At 55.8% G+C, this 19,237-nt stretch overlaps 1 protein-coding gene across 4 annotated transcripts in view; it reads left to right on the top strand.

Annotated features, from left to right (window-relative positions):
• The window catches only part of PARVB (parvin beta), a 110,016-nt gene that overhangs the window by 56,129 nt on the left and 34,650 nt on the right, over positions 1-19,237 (top strand). For all 4 annotated transcript variants that reach the window (XM_070599843.1, XM_070599846.1, XM_070599844.1 and 1 more), the window contains exons 3-4: positions 1,327-1,397; positions 14,648-14,750. In XM_070599843.1, the coding sequence (XP_070455944.1) occupies positions 1,327-1,397; positions 14,648-14,750 (174 nt within the window). The remainder of the gene's footprint in view (positions 1-1,326; positions 1,398-14,647; positions 14,751-19,237) is intronic.

Raw genomic sequence — 19,237 nt, forward strand, 5'->3', positions numbered from 1 at the left:
TGGGCCTGCGAGTTGTCACTCTTCAGCTCGCTCCGTAAGGTTCTGCTGGCCCCTGAAGCTCATGAGATCTTGATGAGGACTGGCCCGGTCAGCACCTGGAGCTGAGATCTGAAGGGTGAAGGGGTTGTGAATGGGGGGAGGGGATATTGAACAGGGAGCAGCATGTGCCAAGGCCCTGGGGCAGTGGTGCTGAGGCTTGCTGAGCAGCAAAGGAAGGCCAGAAGGGCTGGAGTGGAGCGTGCCAGGGATAGCTGGGGAAACAAGGCTGCAGAGGACCTTGGAGGCCACGTGGAGGTCCTGTCTTTGTTCCCAGCAGAAGTAGGAGGCTGCTGAGGGCCTCAGCAGAGACGTCACAAGGGACCCTGGTGTGGTCCCCTGCGTGTTACCCAGAGCATCCCCCTTGAGTGTCTGATCTGCACAGCTCCAAAAATAGTTTTTCCGTTTTATCAGGTTTTCCTGCTGTGAAACCATTGTCTCTCAAAGCCTTTTCATTCCCACCGACACGGACAGGGTCCCCAGCTCCTTGGAAGTGTGTCTGGGCCCCCGCTTCCGGGTCATCTGCACCCGCACACCCCGTGGGCCCTGGCCCTGCCTGCAGCCCCCCTTCTCTCTCTCTCTTATCTCCTTTTAATTTCTCTGGTCAGTTTTGTTCTCGTCGTGTCTGGCCTCTGTGGGTCTTTCCCGTCTGCAGTCCCACGTCCTCGTTATTACCACGTCTCACTCCTTCCGTAGCAAGCTCGGTGGTCCCCCGATGTCCATGGATCATGGCCAGAACACGGAGGGAAAAACAGAAACAGAGTATAGATGAACACAGTTTGCTGTGAAACATCATCCTTTTTTTGCCATGACTTTCTAATATTTTTGTCTGGCTGTCTCACGTGGCAGCGAGCTTTCTCAGTGAACGACAGCTCTTCCCCGAGGTTGTTATTGGAGGCTGCGGGAGCTTTCCCCTTGGGTCTGACTCCGGCCTTGTGCATGCCCCCCCATAGTTTCTCCCAGAAGATGGGAGTGGTTGCGGTGGCGTTGATGAGGGGCGAGGCCTGGCAGAATGAGGGAGTAGGAGCACATCCCTTTCAGGAAGAGGCGAATGTGTGAGGATGGCCCGTCCACCTTCCTCAAGCCCTTTCCCCGCGGCTGGCCGGCCTCCCGCCCTGGGCTGTGTGCTGCGCGGCTGACACCGGGCGGTCTGGCTCGTCCTCACTGAGAAAATGAGGAGATTCTCTGCTCTCGGTCCATCTCCCCCGATTTGGGTGAGGGAAGTCGGCCACCCCCGGTGTCCCGCTGCTCCCCCTAACGCTGACCCTGACGCTCCTTTGTTCCCGGCAGAGGAGAACGAGGAGCGCACGATGATCGACCCCACCTCCAAGGAAGACCCCAAATTTAAGGAGCTGGTCAAGGTAAGGAGGGGTGTCTTCGTTGGAATGATCTTCTCAGGGCAGGTCTTTTGGGGTGCATGTCCCGGCAGCAAAAGGAGCAAGTCCTGGGGGCTGGTGAAGGGGCCCTAAGGCCAGTCCGGTGGAGGCTGCAGGCCTGGGGGGCTGAGCGGAGCTGGAGGTCAGGCTCACAGCACGGAGCCCCTGCCCGGCGCCCGGCTCTGCACCCTTGCGCGCCGCTGGCCAGACGGCGGGAGGGCCGTTAGTACGACGTGGATGGAGCCGCTCGAGTGGACTCTCACAGCACGTTGCAGTTTGGGTTCAAACTCTTCCTGGAGCACGATCGGGGGATCAGAGGTGGCTCTGAGAAGCAGGCCTGTGGGACCCCTCTGGCCACTCCGGATGTAATTAAGTTAGGGATCTTGAGAGGGGCAGATGGTCCTGGATTATCCCGTGGGCCCGAGGTCATCACAAGTGTCCTTACGAGAGGGAGGCAGAGGGAGATTTGACTGTAGGCCAAGGTGGCAAAGTGAAGATGGAAGCAGGATGCCATGCTGCTGGCTTTGAAGATGGAGGAAGGGGCCACATGCCAAGGAGTGTGGGCGCCTCAAGAAGCCGGAATTCTCCCCTAGAGCCAGCAGGAGGACCCAGCCCTCCAGCACCTTGACTTCAGCCCAGGGAAACTGATTTTGGACCTCTGACCTCCAGGACTGTGAGAGGATACACTGGTGCTCTTGGAGGCACCAAATTTATGGCAGTTTGTCATAGCAGCCACAGGAAACTAAGTCACCAGACTAAGTGTCCTCCCTTCTGCTAACTGCTGCCTCCCTCGGCTGCAGCTGACTGGTCCCCTGTCCAGTGGGGTCGGACGGGGGGCCTTGCTACCTTGCCGGTGTCCTGGAAGGGCCAGCTGCCAGACACTTGGACCTCTGCTCCCGTGGTCGTCCTGCCAGCCTGGAGCACATATGCCTGGAAATGGGCGATTTCTGGAAGGTTCTGCCTGCTGTCAGACTGCAGGTCGCATCTTGAGGCAAGCTGGTGGCATATTTTTCACTTTATCAAGTATTTTCTAAAATAAGCATAAACACAGCAAGCAGGAGGGCAGCACGGGCTGGCCGTCTGTGGCTTGTTAGCTGCCGTGGTGGTGGGGTGGAGGGGATGGATGTAAAATCTTACTTCTCGCCAACTATAGGCTTTTTAAACAGAGACACATGTGGGTGGGCCTCTGCTGAGCTCCGGCTGGATGGAGTTTGTTCTTGTTTACCAGGCGTGGGGGGCTGTGTGCGAGGCCTCGGTGGGTCCCTGAGTCGGGGTTTGCTCAGGGCGGCAGACTGTCAGCCCTCCTTTTCCTGGCTGGAGGAGGAGCTGGTCCCTGGCCAGAGCAGCATGCAGGCACAGTTAGGGGTGAGCTCAGGGGGTCAGCCTACCAGCTGCTCCAGAGCCAGAGGCCAGCACGGTGGCCTGTCCTTGGAGGTGCTGCCGAGCTGGGCCCCCTGACACGCTCTGGACCAGCAGCCCTGCCCACATCACTCCGTGCCTCCCCTCCTCGCTCGCTGTGCTCCAGCCACTGGGCCTCCTTGCTCTTCTGGAGCAAGCTGAGCACGTGCCCACCCAGGCACAAGGTTGAGACGCTGGGCCCCTAATCCCACCCTCACTTCTGGCACTGATTGTAGGTTTGGGGTCCCCAAGACGGCCTGTAGGTTTGGTAATTCACTGGAAAGACTCCCAGATCTCAGTGAAAGCTGTTACACTCACAGTTGTGGTTTATTACGGTGAAAGGGCACAGGCTGAAATCAGCCAAGGTGGGAGGGGAATGGGACAGGTCCAGGGGTCCCTGAATGCTGGGCTTCCAGTTGTCCTCTCCCTGGGGAGTCATAGATGGCGTCACCTATTGGCAGTGATGTGACATTTGTGCAGAGCATTGCAAGCCAGGGGTGCTTCTGAGCCTCATGGTCCAGAGTTTTTATTGGGGGGCCATCTTGTAGGCATGGCGACTGCGCTCATGGCTGACCTGTCTGCATCTCTCTGGGATGTGACACACAGGGTAGGACCCAAAACCCCCACCCCAGGCCGTGCTGGTCCTCTCTGGCTGGCCCAAGGCCCCCACATATGGTTTTATCCAGCGGGGCATTCCGGGGGCGTAGAGGTCACCTCCCAGGGGCCGAGGTGCAGGTCAGATGGCTTTGACGAGGTTAGAAGCATCCTGGGTTTGCCTGTGCAGCCCCTGCCTGGAGCTCTCTTCTCCACATCCCAGTTCTCTCTTGACGTTTCCTCCACAGACACACATTCTCTGGCCCCTTCCCTCCGCCCGTGCCACTCAGTCACCCCACCTCCTGGCCCCCCCCAGTGTCCTTCCCTTGACTTCCCACAGCCTGGAACCATTACGTGCCGACTTGTTTGGTGTTGGTCTGTCTCTCCCTCTGGAATGTAATCCCCATGCAGTCAGGGGCTCAGCCTTTTGCCCCTCGAGTCCCCAGCACCTGGCGGTGTGCCCTCACACAGCATCGTGGCTCATCCCTGCTGGAGGGGCGGTGATGGGGGGGCGAGAGCGTCCACACGGGCTCACACATCAGAACCCCCGAGGGGGCATGCGGCCTCGAGACGAGCCCGGTCTTTCCCCGACCCCAGACCCACAGGGTCAGCGTCTTGGGAAAGGGGCCTCTGGGAGGAGGGACGAGACCTGGGGGCCTGGCAACTTGCACACTGCTGTGGGTTGTCCTGGGGGCCAGTCTTGGTTCAGACAGAACACCTCCCTCCACTTCACCTGCGCCATCCTTACTGGTTTTCGGAATATCCGTGCTGCGCTGTAGACTCTATTAGCCAAGCTTCTGGTGGATTAAATCTGAGTGGCTTCAGCAAAGGCCCCTGTCAGGTCATCTTCAGAGCCGTTCGGCCCAGACACAGTTGTTTGTGGTACGGAGCGTGGCCCGTGTGCAGGCCGGAGCAGGTCAGGCGTGAGGTCTGGCGGACAGGCTGACCCGCTGGCCACGTCCCAGCCTTGGGACCAGCGGGACACTTCTGAGGAAGCCCGTCAGCGGCCTTGTCTTCTTTCTCTGCTCTCTGTCACCTGTGCTTCCTCACCTCTCGTCTCGGCCCCTGTCCTGTCTCCTCTGTGGACTCGCCCACCGACCCTGCTGCCCCAGGACTGTCTCTGTTGAAATGACCACGAGCTGCCCTCTGCCTCCTGGAAGGAAGCCCTGTCTCTGGGTGTGCTGGGTCTTAAGAAGGGGGCTGGCTGTTCAGAAATTCTCTCTGAGCATCTGTTGCGCATGCCGTAGTGTCATGGGGGGAAGGGGTACCATGGGCTCTGGAGTCCGGCTTCCTGGATTCAAATCCAGCTCAGATGCAAGTGGGAGAATGGCAGCACCTACTCCGAGCATCGTCGTGGGGATAATGTAAGACACGATTCCACGTTATTGCTGCCTGGCGGGCACCGCGCTAGGAGCTGGAACGTGAGCACCCACAGGGCGGAGCCGGGAGGGGGTGAATGGGCAGGTCTGGCGTACGCATTTAGAAATGGACACGAGACTCCTGTGGCTTCCAGGGCCTGAAAGAGTTAGTCTGACGTCGTCTTTGCTGGCGCTTTGTCCTGCAGTCATCTCTAGCATCCTCAGAGCGCCCTGAATTCCTTAGCAGGGGACTAGCTTGCTCTGCCTGGGCAGACAGCAGTTTGTAGATGACAGTCTTTATTTTTTTTTAATGATCCTCGAAAGAGGGAATGGCAATTCTCGTGCTTTCCAGGACGAATAGCCAGAGAAAGGCCCCCACATTTGTGAGCACGCTGGTCCACGGCAGGCCGGCTGTGTTGTCCTCAGGCTGCGCATTTCTCCCCACGGGCAGATTTCATATCTCATTTCCCAGCTTATTGGACGAGACCCTTCCTGGTGGTTAAGTTTTGTTTCCTTCCTCTCTTTGTCCCTCTGAACAAAATCAGCTGCATACAAACAGTCCTCCGGGCGGGAGACGGTGCTATCAGAGCCGCGTGGAGATGCCCCTGTGACGTGTTCTGGCACTGCCCCCGGCTGGGATGGCCTCCTGCCTGTTGCAATCAGCCGGCATCCTTGGTGGATTAAGCAGCGATGAGCCTGTTTGGAAGTGATTAAAACATAGCTGTCATAGCTTTGGGGCAGACAGGCTGCAGATCTTGATTAACATTCAGAAGGAACTAACGAAAGAGTAATTTTTTATTCTGGTTAAGGCAAGCTCATAAAACGCACGTGCACAGAGCGCCATGCCAAGGGCATCGTTAATATTTGTCCCTGAGATTTGCCTGCAGGATTTGGGGTTTGCAAATGAGCACATCCCTAAAAATAATGACTGCTGCTATCTTTAAGAAGCCTTTTGTGAAACAGAGGATTAAGATAAATGCCTGGGAAGGAGAGGACAGGGTGACTCGTGGTGTCGTCCAGGAATAGCAGGTGCACCCCCCGGGGGCCTGGGATGGGCGCTGGGTTGCTTCTGCTTCCAAGAGCCGAGCCCTGTGGCCTGTGGCGTGGAATTTGATTTTCATCCCTTTCTGTTTGTTGTTTTGTGTTTCGACTTTGACCAGGTCAGACATCCAGATGTGAGTTTTTCCGTTTTAGTTTCTTCCCAGCAGAAGCATCGTCTCTCGTATGTTTTTCAACAGACTGTGCTGCGGGCAAGGCAGCCTCCAGAGCCCAATGTCTGTGCCCCACAGACCTTTCCGGAAGGTCTGTAGGCAGGTCTGCAGTTTGTTTGAGCGTCCTCCATGGGTCTCCTCCTGTTTCAGGCCCTGGGGAATATGGCGCTGGACCAAAAAAGGCCCAACCTGCGTGGAGCTGACAGTCCCGCTGGGGAGAGGGACATGTCAAGGGGGGAACTGATGTGTGATCCAGGGGCCATGAGGGCTTTGAAGGAAATGGACACAGAAGCAGGATGACCTACTCTTCCGTATGTAGGTGGGGTGGTCAGGGAGGTGGCATCCACGCAGAGGCCTGCCTGTGGGTACCAGGGGGAGAGAGCACTGGGCAGAGGCAACGGCAGAGGGGCAGAGGCCCCGGGGAAGGCACGTGCCTGTATGTGTGAGGCCCACGAGGAGGCAGCGTGGCTGAGGCCTAGTGAGCAAGGAGAGAGGCCAGAGGGAAGACCAGAGTCGGGGCAGGGGTGCTCAGTGGTGTTGGACTCCCGGTGGGGTGTGGACCAGCTCCTTCTGGTAGCTGTGGGGGATGGGCGGCCTGCTCCTGAGTCCTGTGCACCATCACGCGCGTGCCCTCCCAGCGTGGCCGCTGTGACACCTTCACTCCCGACCCAGGGCAGAGACTAGATCACGGTTCCTTAGTCTCCAACTCCTAGGGTGGTGTCTGGCTTATACTAGATGCTTCTGGTTGTGCTGAGGACATCAGGAATGGTAGTGCCAACATCTGTGTAGGTAGTTTGTAGTTGATTAGGGCCACCAACTGGATCAGCTTCCTGAGTCCTCACAGCAGCCCTGCAGGAGGACGTATCGACACCTGCATCCAGAGAGTAATTTTTTAATAACAGCTTTTTGAGATAGACTTCACATTCCATAGAATTCACTGGTTATTCGTATGCTCCCAGAGTCGTTCACCCATCACCTCCGTCAACTGTAGAACATTTTCAGCACTCCAGAAAGAACCCGCAGACCGTCAGCCGTCGCTCTCTGTTCCCCTCTTCCAGCCGCTGGCAAGCGCTCTGTCTCTGTAGAATTATTCTGTCTCTACAGATGTGCCTCTTCTGGATATTGCCTGTGAGTGGAATCACACCACATGTGGTCTTCTGTGTCTGCCTCTTTCACTGAGCGTCGTGTCTTAAAGATTCGTCTGAGTTGTAGCCTCTGTCAGCACTTCGTTCCTTTCTATCAGCAAGTCGTACTGCATTGTATGCATAGACCACATTGTTCTCATCCGTTCCTCTGGGGATGGACAGTCACGTTGCTTCCATCTCGTAGCTATTGTGAGTAGCGCTGCTGTGAACCTCAGAGTACGAGATTTTCTGTGGACATGTGGTTCCAGTTCTCTTTCGTATATACCTGTGAGTGGAGCTGCGGAGTCATATGATAATTCTGTTTAACCTTTCGAGTGACTGCCAGACTCTTCTCCAAAGTGGCTGCACCTTTTGCATCCTTTCAGCGTTCCAGTGCCTCCGCGTCCTTGCCAACGCTTTTTATTGTATGTCTTTTTGATTATAGCTACCCTAGTGGGTATGAAATGGCATCTCATTGTGGTTTTGATTTGCATTTCGCTAATTGCTAATGATGTGGAGCATCTTTTCTGGTACGGTCCATTTGTATATCTTCTTTGGAGAAATGTCTATTCAGATCTTTGCCCATTTTTTGATTGGTTGTCTTTTTATTGTTGAGTTGTAAGCGTGCTTTATATATTCTAGATACAAATTCCTTATCAGATGTATGATTTGCAAAATCTTCACCTGTTCGATGGGTTCTCTTTTCATTTTCTTGGCAGTATTTTTTGAAGTACGAAAGTTTTTAGTTTTGAGTCCGGTTTATCTATTTTTTCTTTTGTTGCTTGTGCTTTTGGTGTCGTATTTAAGAAATCATTATCTAACCCAAGGTCATGAGGATTTACTTCCACATTTTCTAAGAGTTTTATAGTTTTATTCTTACATTGAGGTTTTTGATTCGTTTTGAGTTGATTTTTGCATATGGTGTAAAGTAAGGGTCCAGCTTTATTCTTTTGCATGTGGCCGTCTGGGGGTCCTGGCACCATTTACGGCAGAGACTATTCTGTCCCCATTGAGGGGTCTTGGCGCCCTTGTTGGTATCAGTTGACCGTAGGGTGAGGTTTATTTCTCGCCTCTCCATTCTGTTCCATCGGTCTCGGTGTCTGTCCTCCTGCCAGCGCCGCACGTTTTGGTTACCGTAGCTTTGCACTGAGGTTTGAAATCAAGAAGTGTGACTTCTCCAACTTTCTTCTTCTTTTTCCAGACTGTTTTGGCTCCTTGGGGTCCCTTGATTTTCCATATGCCTTTTAGGATCTGCTTGTCAATTTCTGCAAAGAAGCCATCTGGATAGTGATTAATTTTTTCAAATGGCATTTAGCATTATTTTTTCTGACTACCAGTAATACATACTGCTGAAAACCTGGAAGACAGAAAAATCCAGCAGAAGGCAGGGGTAATTTTTTCTTTAAATTTGTGTCCCTTCAGGCTTTTTCTTTTGTGTATTTGGCTTTTCCTACACAAAATGTGGACTCATTCCTGAGCTAGTAAATGTCTGGGGGCACATTTAGATTGGTACTTTGGGGTAAACTCCTGAAACTGGAGTTACTGTGTCACATGGAGCATACCCAGCAATAGCAACTGATTTTTCTTCCTTTTTTTAATGATGGCTCTGAGGACCAGAGAGGCTCAGTCACTGGCTCAAGGTCACACAGCTAAAACCCCCGTGGAGCTGGGTCTCAAGTGCAGGTACCAGCAGCACGCTGTGTTTTTACGTGGTGGTAGTGGTATTCGTATACGAGGCCGACGCGTGGAATTTGTGATGGCAGAAGGCTGTTTGTGTTCGTTTTCTGTTGCTGTGTGACTAATTAGCAGCTGAGCTGCTTAAAGCGTCGTCTGTTTATCTGCTCTCAGTTCTGTGGGTCGGAGGTCCTGCATGATGTGGCTGAGGTCTCTGCTCAGGGCCTCACGAGGCTGAAATTGAGGTGTCACCGGGCTGAGTTCCGTTCTGGAGGCTCTGAGGAGAAGCAGCTCTCTACTCCGAGAGGGCACCCACCTCCTGTCCACGTGGGCCCCTCCATCTCCAGAGCCAGCAGTGGGGGACCGCTTCGGGCTGCCCCTCTCTCTGTCTCCTTGGTCTCTGACCTCTAGATCCAGTTCAGAGGGTTCATGTGCTTAGGTCAGGCCCACCTGGGCAGTCCTTCTTTCTTGAGGTCAACTGTGTCCTGGAAGAACCGAATTGTGGGGTGTAGTCCCATCCTCTTCACAGTCCCAGCGCTTCTGTGGGCTTGCACACCGAGATCTCAGCGGCCTTTTAAAATGCTGCCTACAAAACTGTTCAAAGCCATTAGCCCAAATGACATTAGGAGCACTGTTAGTAGTCACTCAACTAGCATGTGAGGTGTGCCCTGGGTGCTGTGGGGAGGACGGAGCTGCAGGCGTGGTCCCCGGTCGCAGGCAGCTCCCAGTTGGCCTGGGGGTCAGGGGCCAGTCCCTGATGGCAGCTCTGAGGTGTGGGGTGGCCGACCAGTGTGGATGAGGACCTCAGGGAGGGCTGAGTGGTCAAGGAGGAGGGGAGACGGGCTGGAGCAGGGGGTCCGCGGGTGAGAAGGGGGTCAGCGGGCAGGTGGGGGAGATTGTGGGAACCCGGTGGACAATGAGACCGGCTGAGAGTGGAACCAGATCAGGGGGCTTTGAGGACCAAAACAGGAGTTAAGATTGCTAAGCTTTGTATCTCTGCACTTATTTTTATCTCTTAGGTTTAAATTTCACACTTTGCAAAAGAGTACAAACCAATAAAATCTCATCGAGTGGCCAGAACAGGCCCCTGTGGGGTCAGAGACACGGGCAGGGGTGGGGTGGGGGCTGCGGGAGAGGATTCAGGGGCCCTGGCGCTGGGTCAGCCTCAGCGAGCTCCCACAGGCAATGTTCCAGATCTCTCGTTCTTGGGGGAGAAGCATCGCATCTTTGTTCTCAGAAGTGTGGGATGCGGGCTTGGGCCCCTGGATCACTGGCTGCACAGCAGAGAAGTGGGTCTCTGCGACCCCTGGCCACATGGAGCCTTGGGCTGCAGCTCGGTCCCCCGAGGGGTCACCCAGCCCGTCCTGACCTCCCCACTGTGGGGTTACGTTCTGGATGCCTCCACCTGCCCATGACGTCAGGGGCACACGTTCTCACCTCTGTGGCCTGGATCTTGCCATCTCTTGTGCCTGTCTGCCCCTCGGCCCCCTGTGCACACCCTCCCTGTGCCAAGCGTTTCCTGTCTGTCCTTGGACAGATGCTGCCCAGACAGCTCCGACTCTGTGTGGTTCCTCCGCTCCTTGGACCACGTGATCCCTCATGTCATAATTCTCTGTGGAGAAGGATTATCGCTCTTGCTCCTGATTCCTCTCTCTCTGTGCCGGAGCATGGACTCACCCGGTCGCCTTTGCCCCCACGCCTGGCACGAGAAAGATGCTCAGTAATAGCTGCTGAGTTGAACGTAATGCTGTCACTCGGCTCCAGTAATCCCTGTAAAATCCCTGATGAAAGGACGAGGATGGCAAAGTCCTAGAGCTTTGTGGGATTAAGGCATCTGCGGATCAGGCAGCCTGGAGAGGAGCCAGCTGCTGGGCTGCGGGGTAAAGGTGTGGGGCACACCTGTCTGTGGTCCCCGAAGCCGCCGTCTGCACCTGTGTGACGAGGCCTGGGGATGGAGGGTGGATGACGGGCTGCAGATGGCTCAGTGGGGCTATGTCTGGGGGCCTGGAGGGGGCAGGGCTCCTCCCAGCACCTCAGTGCTGCTTCTAGACCCTTCTCCTCCCTCTACCTCGTTCCCTCTTCCTTCACTGCTACCTCCAGCCCCTGGTGCAGCAGCTTCCTCTTTGCTCCTTCTCACACCATTCTGGTGACCTCATCCACGGAGATGCCCCGGCCGCCACCCCGGCCGCCACCCCGGCCGCTCCTTTCTCCCTCTCCTCGTCCTCCACCCTGCCTCGCCTGCCTGTTCCCACCCTTCGTCCGAACCTTGTTTCTGCCCCACCTGTCCCCTCCGTGGTCCCCACGTCCAGCCCCCACGCCCGCTAGTGTCCACAGTCACTCGTCTCAGAGCAGCTTCACGGCCCCTCCCCTCCCAGCTGGTGAGAGTCCAGGGCCGGCTCTGCCCTGACCCCCCACCTGCCCCTCTCGGCCCCCACGGGCCCCAGCTCCTGACCCGCCCCTCCCTGGCTTCCCAGGTGGCACTCATCTGCACCTCCCTCCTGTCTCTGCGCAGCTGCCACCTCCTCCGAGAGGCCCCCCCAACCCCAGATTCCCCAGTGGCCCCTCCACCTTCTCTGTCCCCAAACTCTGCCTTATTCTTTTCAATAGACTTTATTTTTCAGAACAGTTTTTGACTTAACAGAAAAATGACAAAGATGGGACAGAGTTCTCATATACCCAAACCCGGCCCCCTGTTATTAGCATCCTACGTCTGCACAGTACATTTGTTATATTAATGAACCAACGTTAATACATTATTAGGGCTAAAGTCCACCCTTTATCCAGATGCCCTCAGTTTCTACCTAATATCCATCCGGGACCCCACGTGACCTCTAGTTGTCGTGTCTCCTCAGGCTCCTCTTGGAGTGACCGTTTCTCAGACTTTCCTTGTTTTTGATGACTTTCCAGTTTTGAGGAGGACTGGTCGGGAGTTTTGGAGGACGCCCCCCTATTGGGATCTGTCTGATGTTTCTCTCAGGATCGCGTGGGGGTTCTGGGCTGAGGAGGGAGACTGCAGGGATGAGGTGCCCTCTCTCACATCCCATCAGGCACATTGATGTTGACCTTGGAGCTCCTGGCTAAGGGCACGTAGCAGGTGCTCAGTAAATTGCTTCCTTAACTCCATGCCAGCTTCCAGAGCTTGTGCCAGGCAGTGAGCGCTGGGGACAGAGCCACAAGCAGGATGAACAGAGTTCATGCGCTCACAGAGCTTAAAGTCTACTGGGGGAAATCATTACAAACAAAGATGTGCTCCTATTGCAAACGTGAACAGGGTCGGGAAAGACACTTGGATGCGGTGAGAGCTGTGGGGGTGATGTGTGGCCTAGGCGGGGTGGGCGGTCAGAGAATGATATGGAAGCTTGAAACCTGAAGGATGAGTGAGAACCTGCCAGGCAGTGGGGGGCTGGGGGGACATGTTCAGGGTGGAGGAAAGAGCACATGCAAAGGCCCTGAAGCAGAGAAGAGCTGGGGGAGTCTGAAGAACACCAGTGAGGGGACAGGGGGCTCAGCTGGGGCTGTGGCAAGGGCCCAGGGAGGTGGTCTGCACAAGGGTGGCAGAAGAGGAGAGGGTGAGAGGTGGACCCAGTTAAGAAGTGGGCAGAAGTGGGGTGAGGGGATGAAGTCCAGGCTTCTGAAACTGGTGGATGGTGTCTGGTTTCCTTCTCAGACCAGGAGCAGGTTTGCGGGTGACGAGTTCAGTTAGTGATGCTCATGCAACCTGAGCAGAGAGATGGTGCAGAGATGGGGCTGTACGTTTAGAGGTTTCTGGGATAGGGATGGTGTTGGAAGTCGTGCGGGGACGGGAGCTGGCCCCAGAAGAGAGTGGAGAGCGAGAAAAGAGGGGTCGTCCAGGGCGAGGCCTCAGGAACATGGCTTTGATGGTCAGGAGGAGGAGGAGGTGCCAAGGAGGAGCCCCCCAAGGAAGCTGGAAGGGTGGTCTGAGACGGTGCGGAAGCTGGGCCATCTTGGTGTCTGTGGGTGATGGACGAAGGTGGGAGGAGGGGACAGGGGTGGTCAGGTCCAGCTCCAGGCTCCCAGGCCAGTGCTGTCGGGGAGGGAGGCGAGGAGCTCTGGAATGGCCAAACCGGCTCCGTCCTGCTGGCCTTTTGGGGACGGACGCCTTCGACAAGCCCGGAATGCCACGGGGCTGCTCACCTCATCCTCCCTCCAAACCTCCCTTTAATTTACTTCACTTCTGTTCTTCCTGGGGTAGTGTGTCTGATTTAATATTTTTGAGTTAGTGGGAAAATGGAATAACTGCACAGAAATTTGCCTTGTGGCCAATTCTGCAGGTCGCATCTGTTTCAGAGAGTGACGGAGAACGCTGTGTCTGCGTTAGCGCCTTTCGAAGGCACCACACTCCTGTTCCCAGGAGGTTATTGGCACCGATTAGGTACCTTTATTAGTTTTGCTTGCACAGAAAAGTCACGGACTCCATATATTTTTCATCAAGTCTGTCCAGGCGTCGGTTTCGTTTTGTGGAGAGGCGCCTGACGCAGGGTTGGCCGAATGGAATTCTCTTCCGTGGAAATCCTATTCCTCCACAGATATTTTCACAATTGAGGCTGTCTTCTCTGATCTCACATCAGCCGGGGAATTGAATGGAAAACTTGTTGAGAAAAGCCTTAAGGAAGAGGCTGGCCCAGAGAGTTGAACACATGAGTCCACGGGAAGCCGTGTGCACCCACGTTCACAGTAGCATTATTCGCGGGAGCGGAAGAGCCGTGACCGCCCGCCCGCCTGTCCATCAGCTGAGGAGCGGACAAGCACAATGTGGTCCGTGCCCCCACAGAACAGTGTGTCCACAAGAAGGAAGGAAGTACGGACACACGCCTCAACGTGGGTGAACTTTGAAAAGAAGCTGGGCACAAAAAAAAATCACAAAAGTTTTATATGATTCTATTTATATGAAATATCAAGAATAGGCAAATCCATAGACAGGGAAAATGGTTAAGTGGTTGGAAGAAGCTGAGGGTGGGGGAGCGACTGCTAATGGCTACGGGGTTTCTTTTTGGGGCGAGGAAAGTGTTCTTCAGTTGATTATGGTGATGCTTGCACAACTTTGTGAATATACCAGAACCATGGAATTGACACTTTAAAAGGTGCATCGTGTGGGCAGGCCTGGTGGTGCAGCGGTTAAGTTCGCACGTTCCGCTTCGGGGGCCCGAGGTTCACCGGTTTGGATCCCAGGTGCGGACATGGCACCGCTTGGCAAGCCATGCTGTGGTAGGCGTCCCACATATAAAGTAGAGGAAGATGGGCATGATGTTAGCTCACGGCCAGTCTTCCTCAGCAAAAAGAGGAGGATTGGCAGCAGATGTGAGCTCAGGGCTAATCTTCCTCAAAAAAAAAAAAAAAGTGCATTGTGTGATGTGTGAATTCTGTCTCAACGAAGCTGTTATAAAGAGCTTGTCAGTAACAGGCTGCACGGGATCCCCTTCTCTCCACAGCTTTAGGCTCAGGGTGACCATGTAGACCTCATGGGAGGGAGATTTAATGGCCTGCCTGTATGGCCTCGGGCTGCATGGGGCAGTGCTGCTGACATTTACTCCTTTAGCTCCCTCCTCCCTACCAAGGTGAACAGCATCCTTTCCGCCGGTTGAGAGCGTCTGCATCTACTCCGGCCCGGAGGAGGCCCGGGGCACCGTGTGGCTGCCCCCGGCCGGCTCGCTGTGAATCCCCACGGGAGTCCCGGCAGCGCGGGGTGGGTGCGCGCCCTCCCACTGCCCCTAGGCTGGAGGAGCCTGCCTTCCCATCCTGGCTCGCCTGGCTGCTGGGCCGGCACGCGTCTCAGTGTCCGGCAGCTTTCAGTTCCTGTGCTTGCCTCGGTCCGCGTGGTGCAGGTGAGCCAGGCCATAACGCCCGCCCTCCCCCAGGTTCTCATTGACTGGATCAACGACGTCCTGGTGGAGGAGAGGATCATTGTGAAGCAGCTGGAGGAGGACCTGTACGACGGCCAGGTGCTGCAGAAGCTCCTGGGTGAGTCGACAGGAAGGGCGGCCCCCCCCACCCCCAAAAAAGGGCCCTGGCATGGGGTGGCCCTGGGGCGGGACCCTGCGATCCTCTGCATGGTCACACCGGTCACTTGTCCTGAGAGTAGACCTAAAGCCACGACCCTGAGCCCATAGCTCCAGGTGGCCTCCTCAGGCCCGGGGCTTCAGGTCACTGGTCCTCTCACTGTTTCTCCAGTGAGCGCCCAGCCACGGGGCTGCAGCCTCACACACAGCTTCCAGAAGTGCCTGCTGCTTCTGTGCCGTGGGTGATGAGGCACACGCAGGGCGCCGTTTCCTCTCCAGGTCGGCCCTCCCTGCCGGTCTCATGCCCTAGGTGACCGTGAGCGCCTTCAGGCCCGTGCTGGCTCATTCAGGATGGAGGCTGGCAGGAGGGGGCTGGTCCACAGTGGATGGATATTTTGTGAGTGAGCTGTGCGCTTGAGGGGCGTGATTCGGGGTGGGGAGGAGAGGCGAGGAGTGGAGACTGTGATGGCAGGCAGCTCTGTGCGTGTCTGTCGTTTCGGGACAGTCAAAGCTCCTTCCTGAGCTGTTGTGTGGGGAGCATTCGCACAGTGCCCGGCTAACGGTCTGGAGTCAGTAAGTGGTAGTTAAAAAAAAAAAAGACAAAGAAATGAAGTGTAGGATGGGGGCCGTTGAGTCCCCCGGTGCCTCTGAGGGACGGGCACACGGTCGGGATGGGTGGCCGAGTCCGTGAACAGGGCCCTGTGGTTTCATTACCTATAAGGACTGTGGGCCCCTTTTACAGGAAACAAAACCAGTATTTGTCTGCATCTGCTGGACCTCAGCACCGTCCAGAGACTCTGGGAGGGATGAGCCGGCTGCTGAGCAGTCTCAGTCCCCAAGAAGCTCTGATGTCCTTTCAGGGTCCCCAAATGCCCTGGAAGGGTGGCCTCGGGGACTCTGTCCCCTCGGACATTAGGATGACACACCTCCTAAAGGTCAACAGGAGACCCTCCGCCCCCCCAGCATTGGGAGGGGCTGGCAGATCCGCTCTCTGGGCTCCTTTCTGCTCACGCCCCTCGTCCCTTGATGGGCCCCACAGGCAAGCGCTGTCCTGGTGGAAGGGTCTCCCAAGCAGACCACCCCGAGGGTCACTCCTTCAGGGCAGGGCCAGCGATGGGTGGGATCATGTTTTCCTCCATAGTTATAACAGGGGCTGGGCGAGCTGAGTGTGGGCTGCTATGTGGCTATGTTGTGGGGGTGCTGAGTCAGGGACCTGGGGTTTTGGGGGGCTCCGTTCAGGAGAGGAAGCTACTGCAGGAAAGCATATCTGCCCCAGGGGGGCAGGCAGGAGAGGAGCACTGTCCAGGGAGGACTGGCCCTGGCCCCCGGGCCCAGCACCGGCAGCTGCGTAGACTGCGCTCCTCCAGCCTCGGCTCAGCATCTGCATCCTTCCTCGGACCTGGGTCCCTCCGGGCAGGGTTTGCACGCTCCGCACAGTGGCTCTCACAGACCCTCTCACCTTGGAGGGAAACCTCTGGGGAGGGGACCAAATCACATAACCTGCCCTGAGGACATGGTGATGGATGGCTCACCTGTTGTCTTGTCCTTATTCAGCCAATCCTCAGAAAGTACATATGGGGGGACGAAAGTGTGTGTGTTTTGATTTGGTCATTCCTTCGTTTGTTGAATGAATATGCATTGGCCTACTGTGCGGCAGGTGTGGATCTAGGCTCAGGAGATGCAGTGGTGACAGAGGGAGGGGTCCCCCCACTCCCACCTTCTGGCAGAGGGAAGAAAGAGCAGTATTAGGGGTTGCCTCAACCTAAAACACAAATCAGTGCTTGAAGAGGGTAACAAGTGCGAGGAAGAAAGTCAGAGAGGGTTATGAGGTTAGAGAGTGGCTGGGTTGGGTGGACAGGCTGGGCGGTCAGGGACGGCCGCTCTGGGGAGGGGACATCTGCACAGTTAGTGTCGGAAGAACCTTCCAGACTGTCTTTGAAGAGGTGGAGGTGGACAGTGAGAAAGAGAGAGAGAGAGATGAGGCTGGGAAAGACAGATGGGGTCAGACCACATCCAGTCCTGGGAGACAAAGGCTTTTATTCCAAGTGACAGGAAGTCACTAGAGGTTTTGAGTAGGGCTGTGACATGATCTGAGTTAGAGTTTTAAAAGGTCACATGGGCTTCTGGGTGCAGAATGGAGGGGAGGAGAGTCAGGAGTCGGAGCGGAGAGATGAGGCAGGACGCTGTCACAGCAGCCTGGACACCAGATGAAGTGGCTCCGGATTGGGCTGGAGGTGCGGACATGGGGCGATATTTTGGAGCTTAAAGCTGCCGGAGGCATCAAGGCTGACAGCCGGGTCCATGGCCTGAGCAGCTGGTGGACAGGGAAGCCCTTGGGAGTTGCGTGGAGGGTGGGGAACGAGGAGGTGGCATTGTGTCTGCCGGGGCTGACCCGTCCTACCCAGGTCGGCTGTGGGTGAGGGTGGGGCTCGGCCGCGTGGAGATGATGGTTGGGGGCCCGGGTACCTCACCTGGAGAGCATCTTTCAAATTCCTTATCTGGCTGAACACCGAACAGCCAAGAGTTAACACCTCTATTTGGCTAAGCCGAGGACCCCCATCTTAGAATGAGCTTCCCTGGTCCCAGAATAGATCTGAAATGTATGGAGATTGTTTCATATTATCACAGTTTTGTTATTAAAATGTCGGTCAGCCTTTCGATGTTTTCTATGGTAGTGTTGGTGTGGTCATTCTCACACTGTCAGGTTCCAGGGTGTTCTCGAGGTCAGGAAACCAGACATTTGGGATGCCAGACACTCTCGGTGACCAGAGAAAGACAGTGTGGCTGAGGCTGAGGCTGAGGCTGTCTGAGGGGACTCTAGAGATGGCAAAGCTGCCCCGTCATCAGCCCCCCTCCCTCTCCATGGTAAAGACCGGGCTCCCCTCCGACTCTCAGACTCGAGGGCCTGGTTGTTGGTGGCAATGCTCTTTGACTGAAATAGTCCTTTGAACTGGGGCCTTGCTCCCTGCCTGAAGGAGACACTTTTAATATTTTCCGAAGCAAACTTAAGAGTGTTGCACTCACTTCCATTTTTTCTTTGCAATTCTTTTGCATGGCCCTGTGGCTTCACCCAACCCGTCACTTGAAAAATTGCGTCCCTAAACCTTAGATCTGCCAGCACGTCTGTGGAACTCCTGCTGCAGGATCACAGGAGAAGCTCTGCATTTGCATCAGTATCTCAGCCTTGGTGGCCTGGAAATGATGCCAGCTCCCTCCCAGGAGTCGAGTGGCAGGCATCTTTAGAGCAGATAGCATGTAAGAGGTCCTTGCCTGCCCAAGGACATCCTTCGGGGTTCCCTGTTCAGTGGGCTCCAGCAGCACTTTCTCTGGAGCTGCTCTGGCTCACCATGAGTCCTGCTGTGTCGGTTTTCTTATCTGCCAAGTATAGCGTGAGGCTGGCTTGGCAGGGGCAGCATTCCTTACCGTGGAGTGGCTGCGGTTCCATTCTGTTTGAATATCTCGCGTATGTACTTGATAAGGCGACTCTAACATCTCTTGTATGTCTATGGTCTGACATACACTCTGTTTGGCTGAAGAAAAGAACAATGGAAGAGAATATTCAGATATTAACAGAACATCAGAATGTCTTGCCTGATGTATCAAGGATGTGGTTACGCTGGGGAGATGCAATAGGAACCTCCATGATCACGTGCTCCTGGATCCCAGGATGCCAGGCGTGCCACTGATGGAGGTCACTTTCCAATGGCAGGAGCCAAAGTCAAGTAGGAGATCTGGCTGACTGCCAAGGCCGAAGCTGGCTTCTGTGCGTCTGTAGAGAGAGAAGAGGCCTGAGGACTGGGCCCTGGGCAGTCAGCCATTAGTGGTCAGGAAGAGCAACAGCCAGCACCGGAGTCTGAAGGGTCCAGCGGTGAGGGAGGAGGAGCCGGGGGAGCACTGTGTGTGGGAGGGACAGAGGAGAAGCTGTTTCCAGGAGGCGGCCGTGAAGGAGATGAGGACCGGGAAAGGACCTCTGCCTTTGGCCATGTGACGTTGCCACGTGTGAGTCACCATCGGGACCCCAGCTGTGTCCCTTCTTGAGAGCAGATTCCGGAAGTGGCTGCTGGATTCTGTCCCATGGCAGGTCCTGTGTGTGGGTGGGTTACTCTCAAGGTGGACCATCTGTGGACACAGTGAGGGGCCCATGCTGGAGCGCAGAGGGGACTCCTGTCTTGCTTCCAGCTCGTGGCTCACCCTTCTCCTTACAAAAGTTGGGCCGTTCCTCGTATAATCAGCGTTCACAGCCCTGCGGTCGCCATTGCCCATGTTGGCCTGCCACGCCTGCGAATCCGCCCCGTCCTCCTCTGTCTCTTTCCATGCGAGGAAGAGGGGGGTCCCGGCCACAGCGAAGCCCTGAGCTGCTCCTGCAGCCCCATCAGCGGGCAGAGGGATGCCTGGTGACATGGGCAGCCATGTCCCTTATTTTCTCCCACATGGGGGTCACCCAAGACC

Source organism: Equus przewalskii, chromosome 29 (assembly GCF_037783145.1).
Source record: "Equus przewalskii isolate Varuska chromosome 29, EquPr2, whole genome shotgun sequence".
Lineage (NCBI taxonomy): Eukaryota > Metazoa > Chordata > Mammalia > Perissodactyla > Equidae > Equus > Equus przewalskii.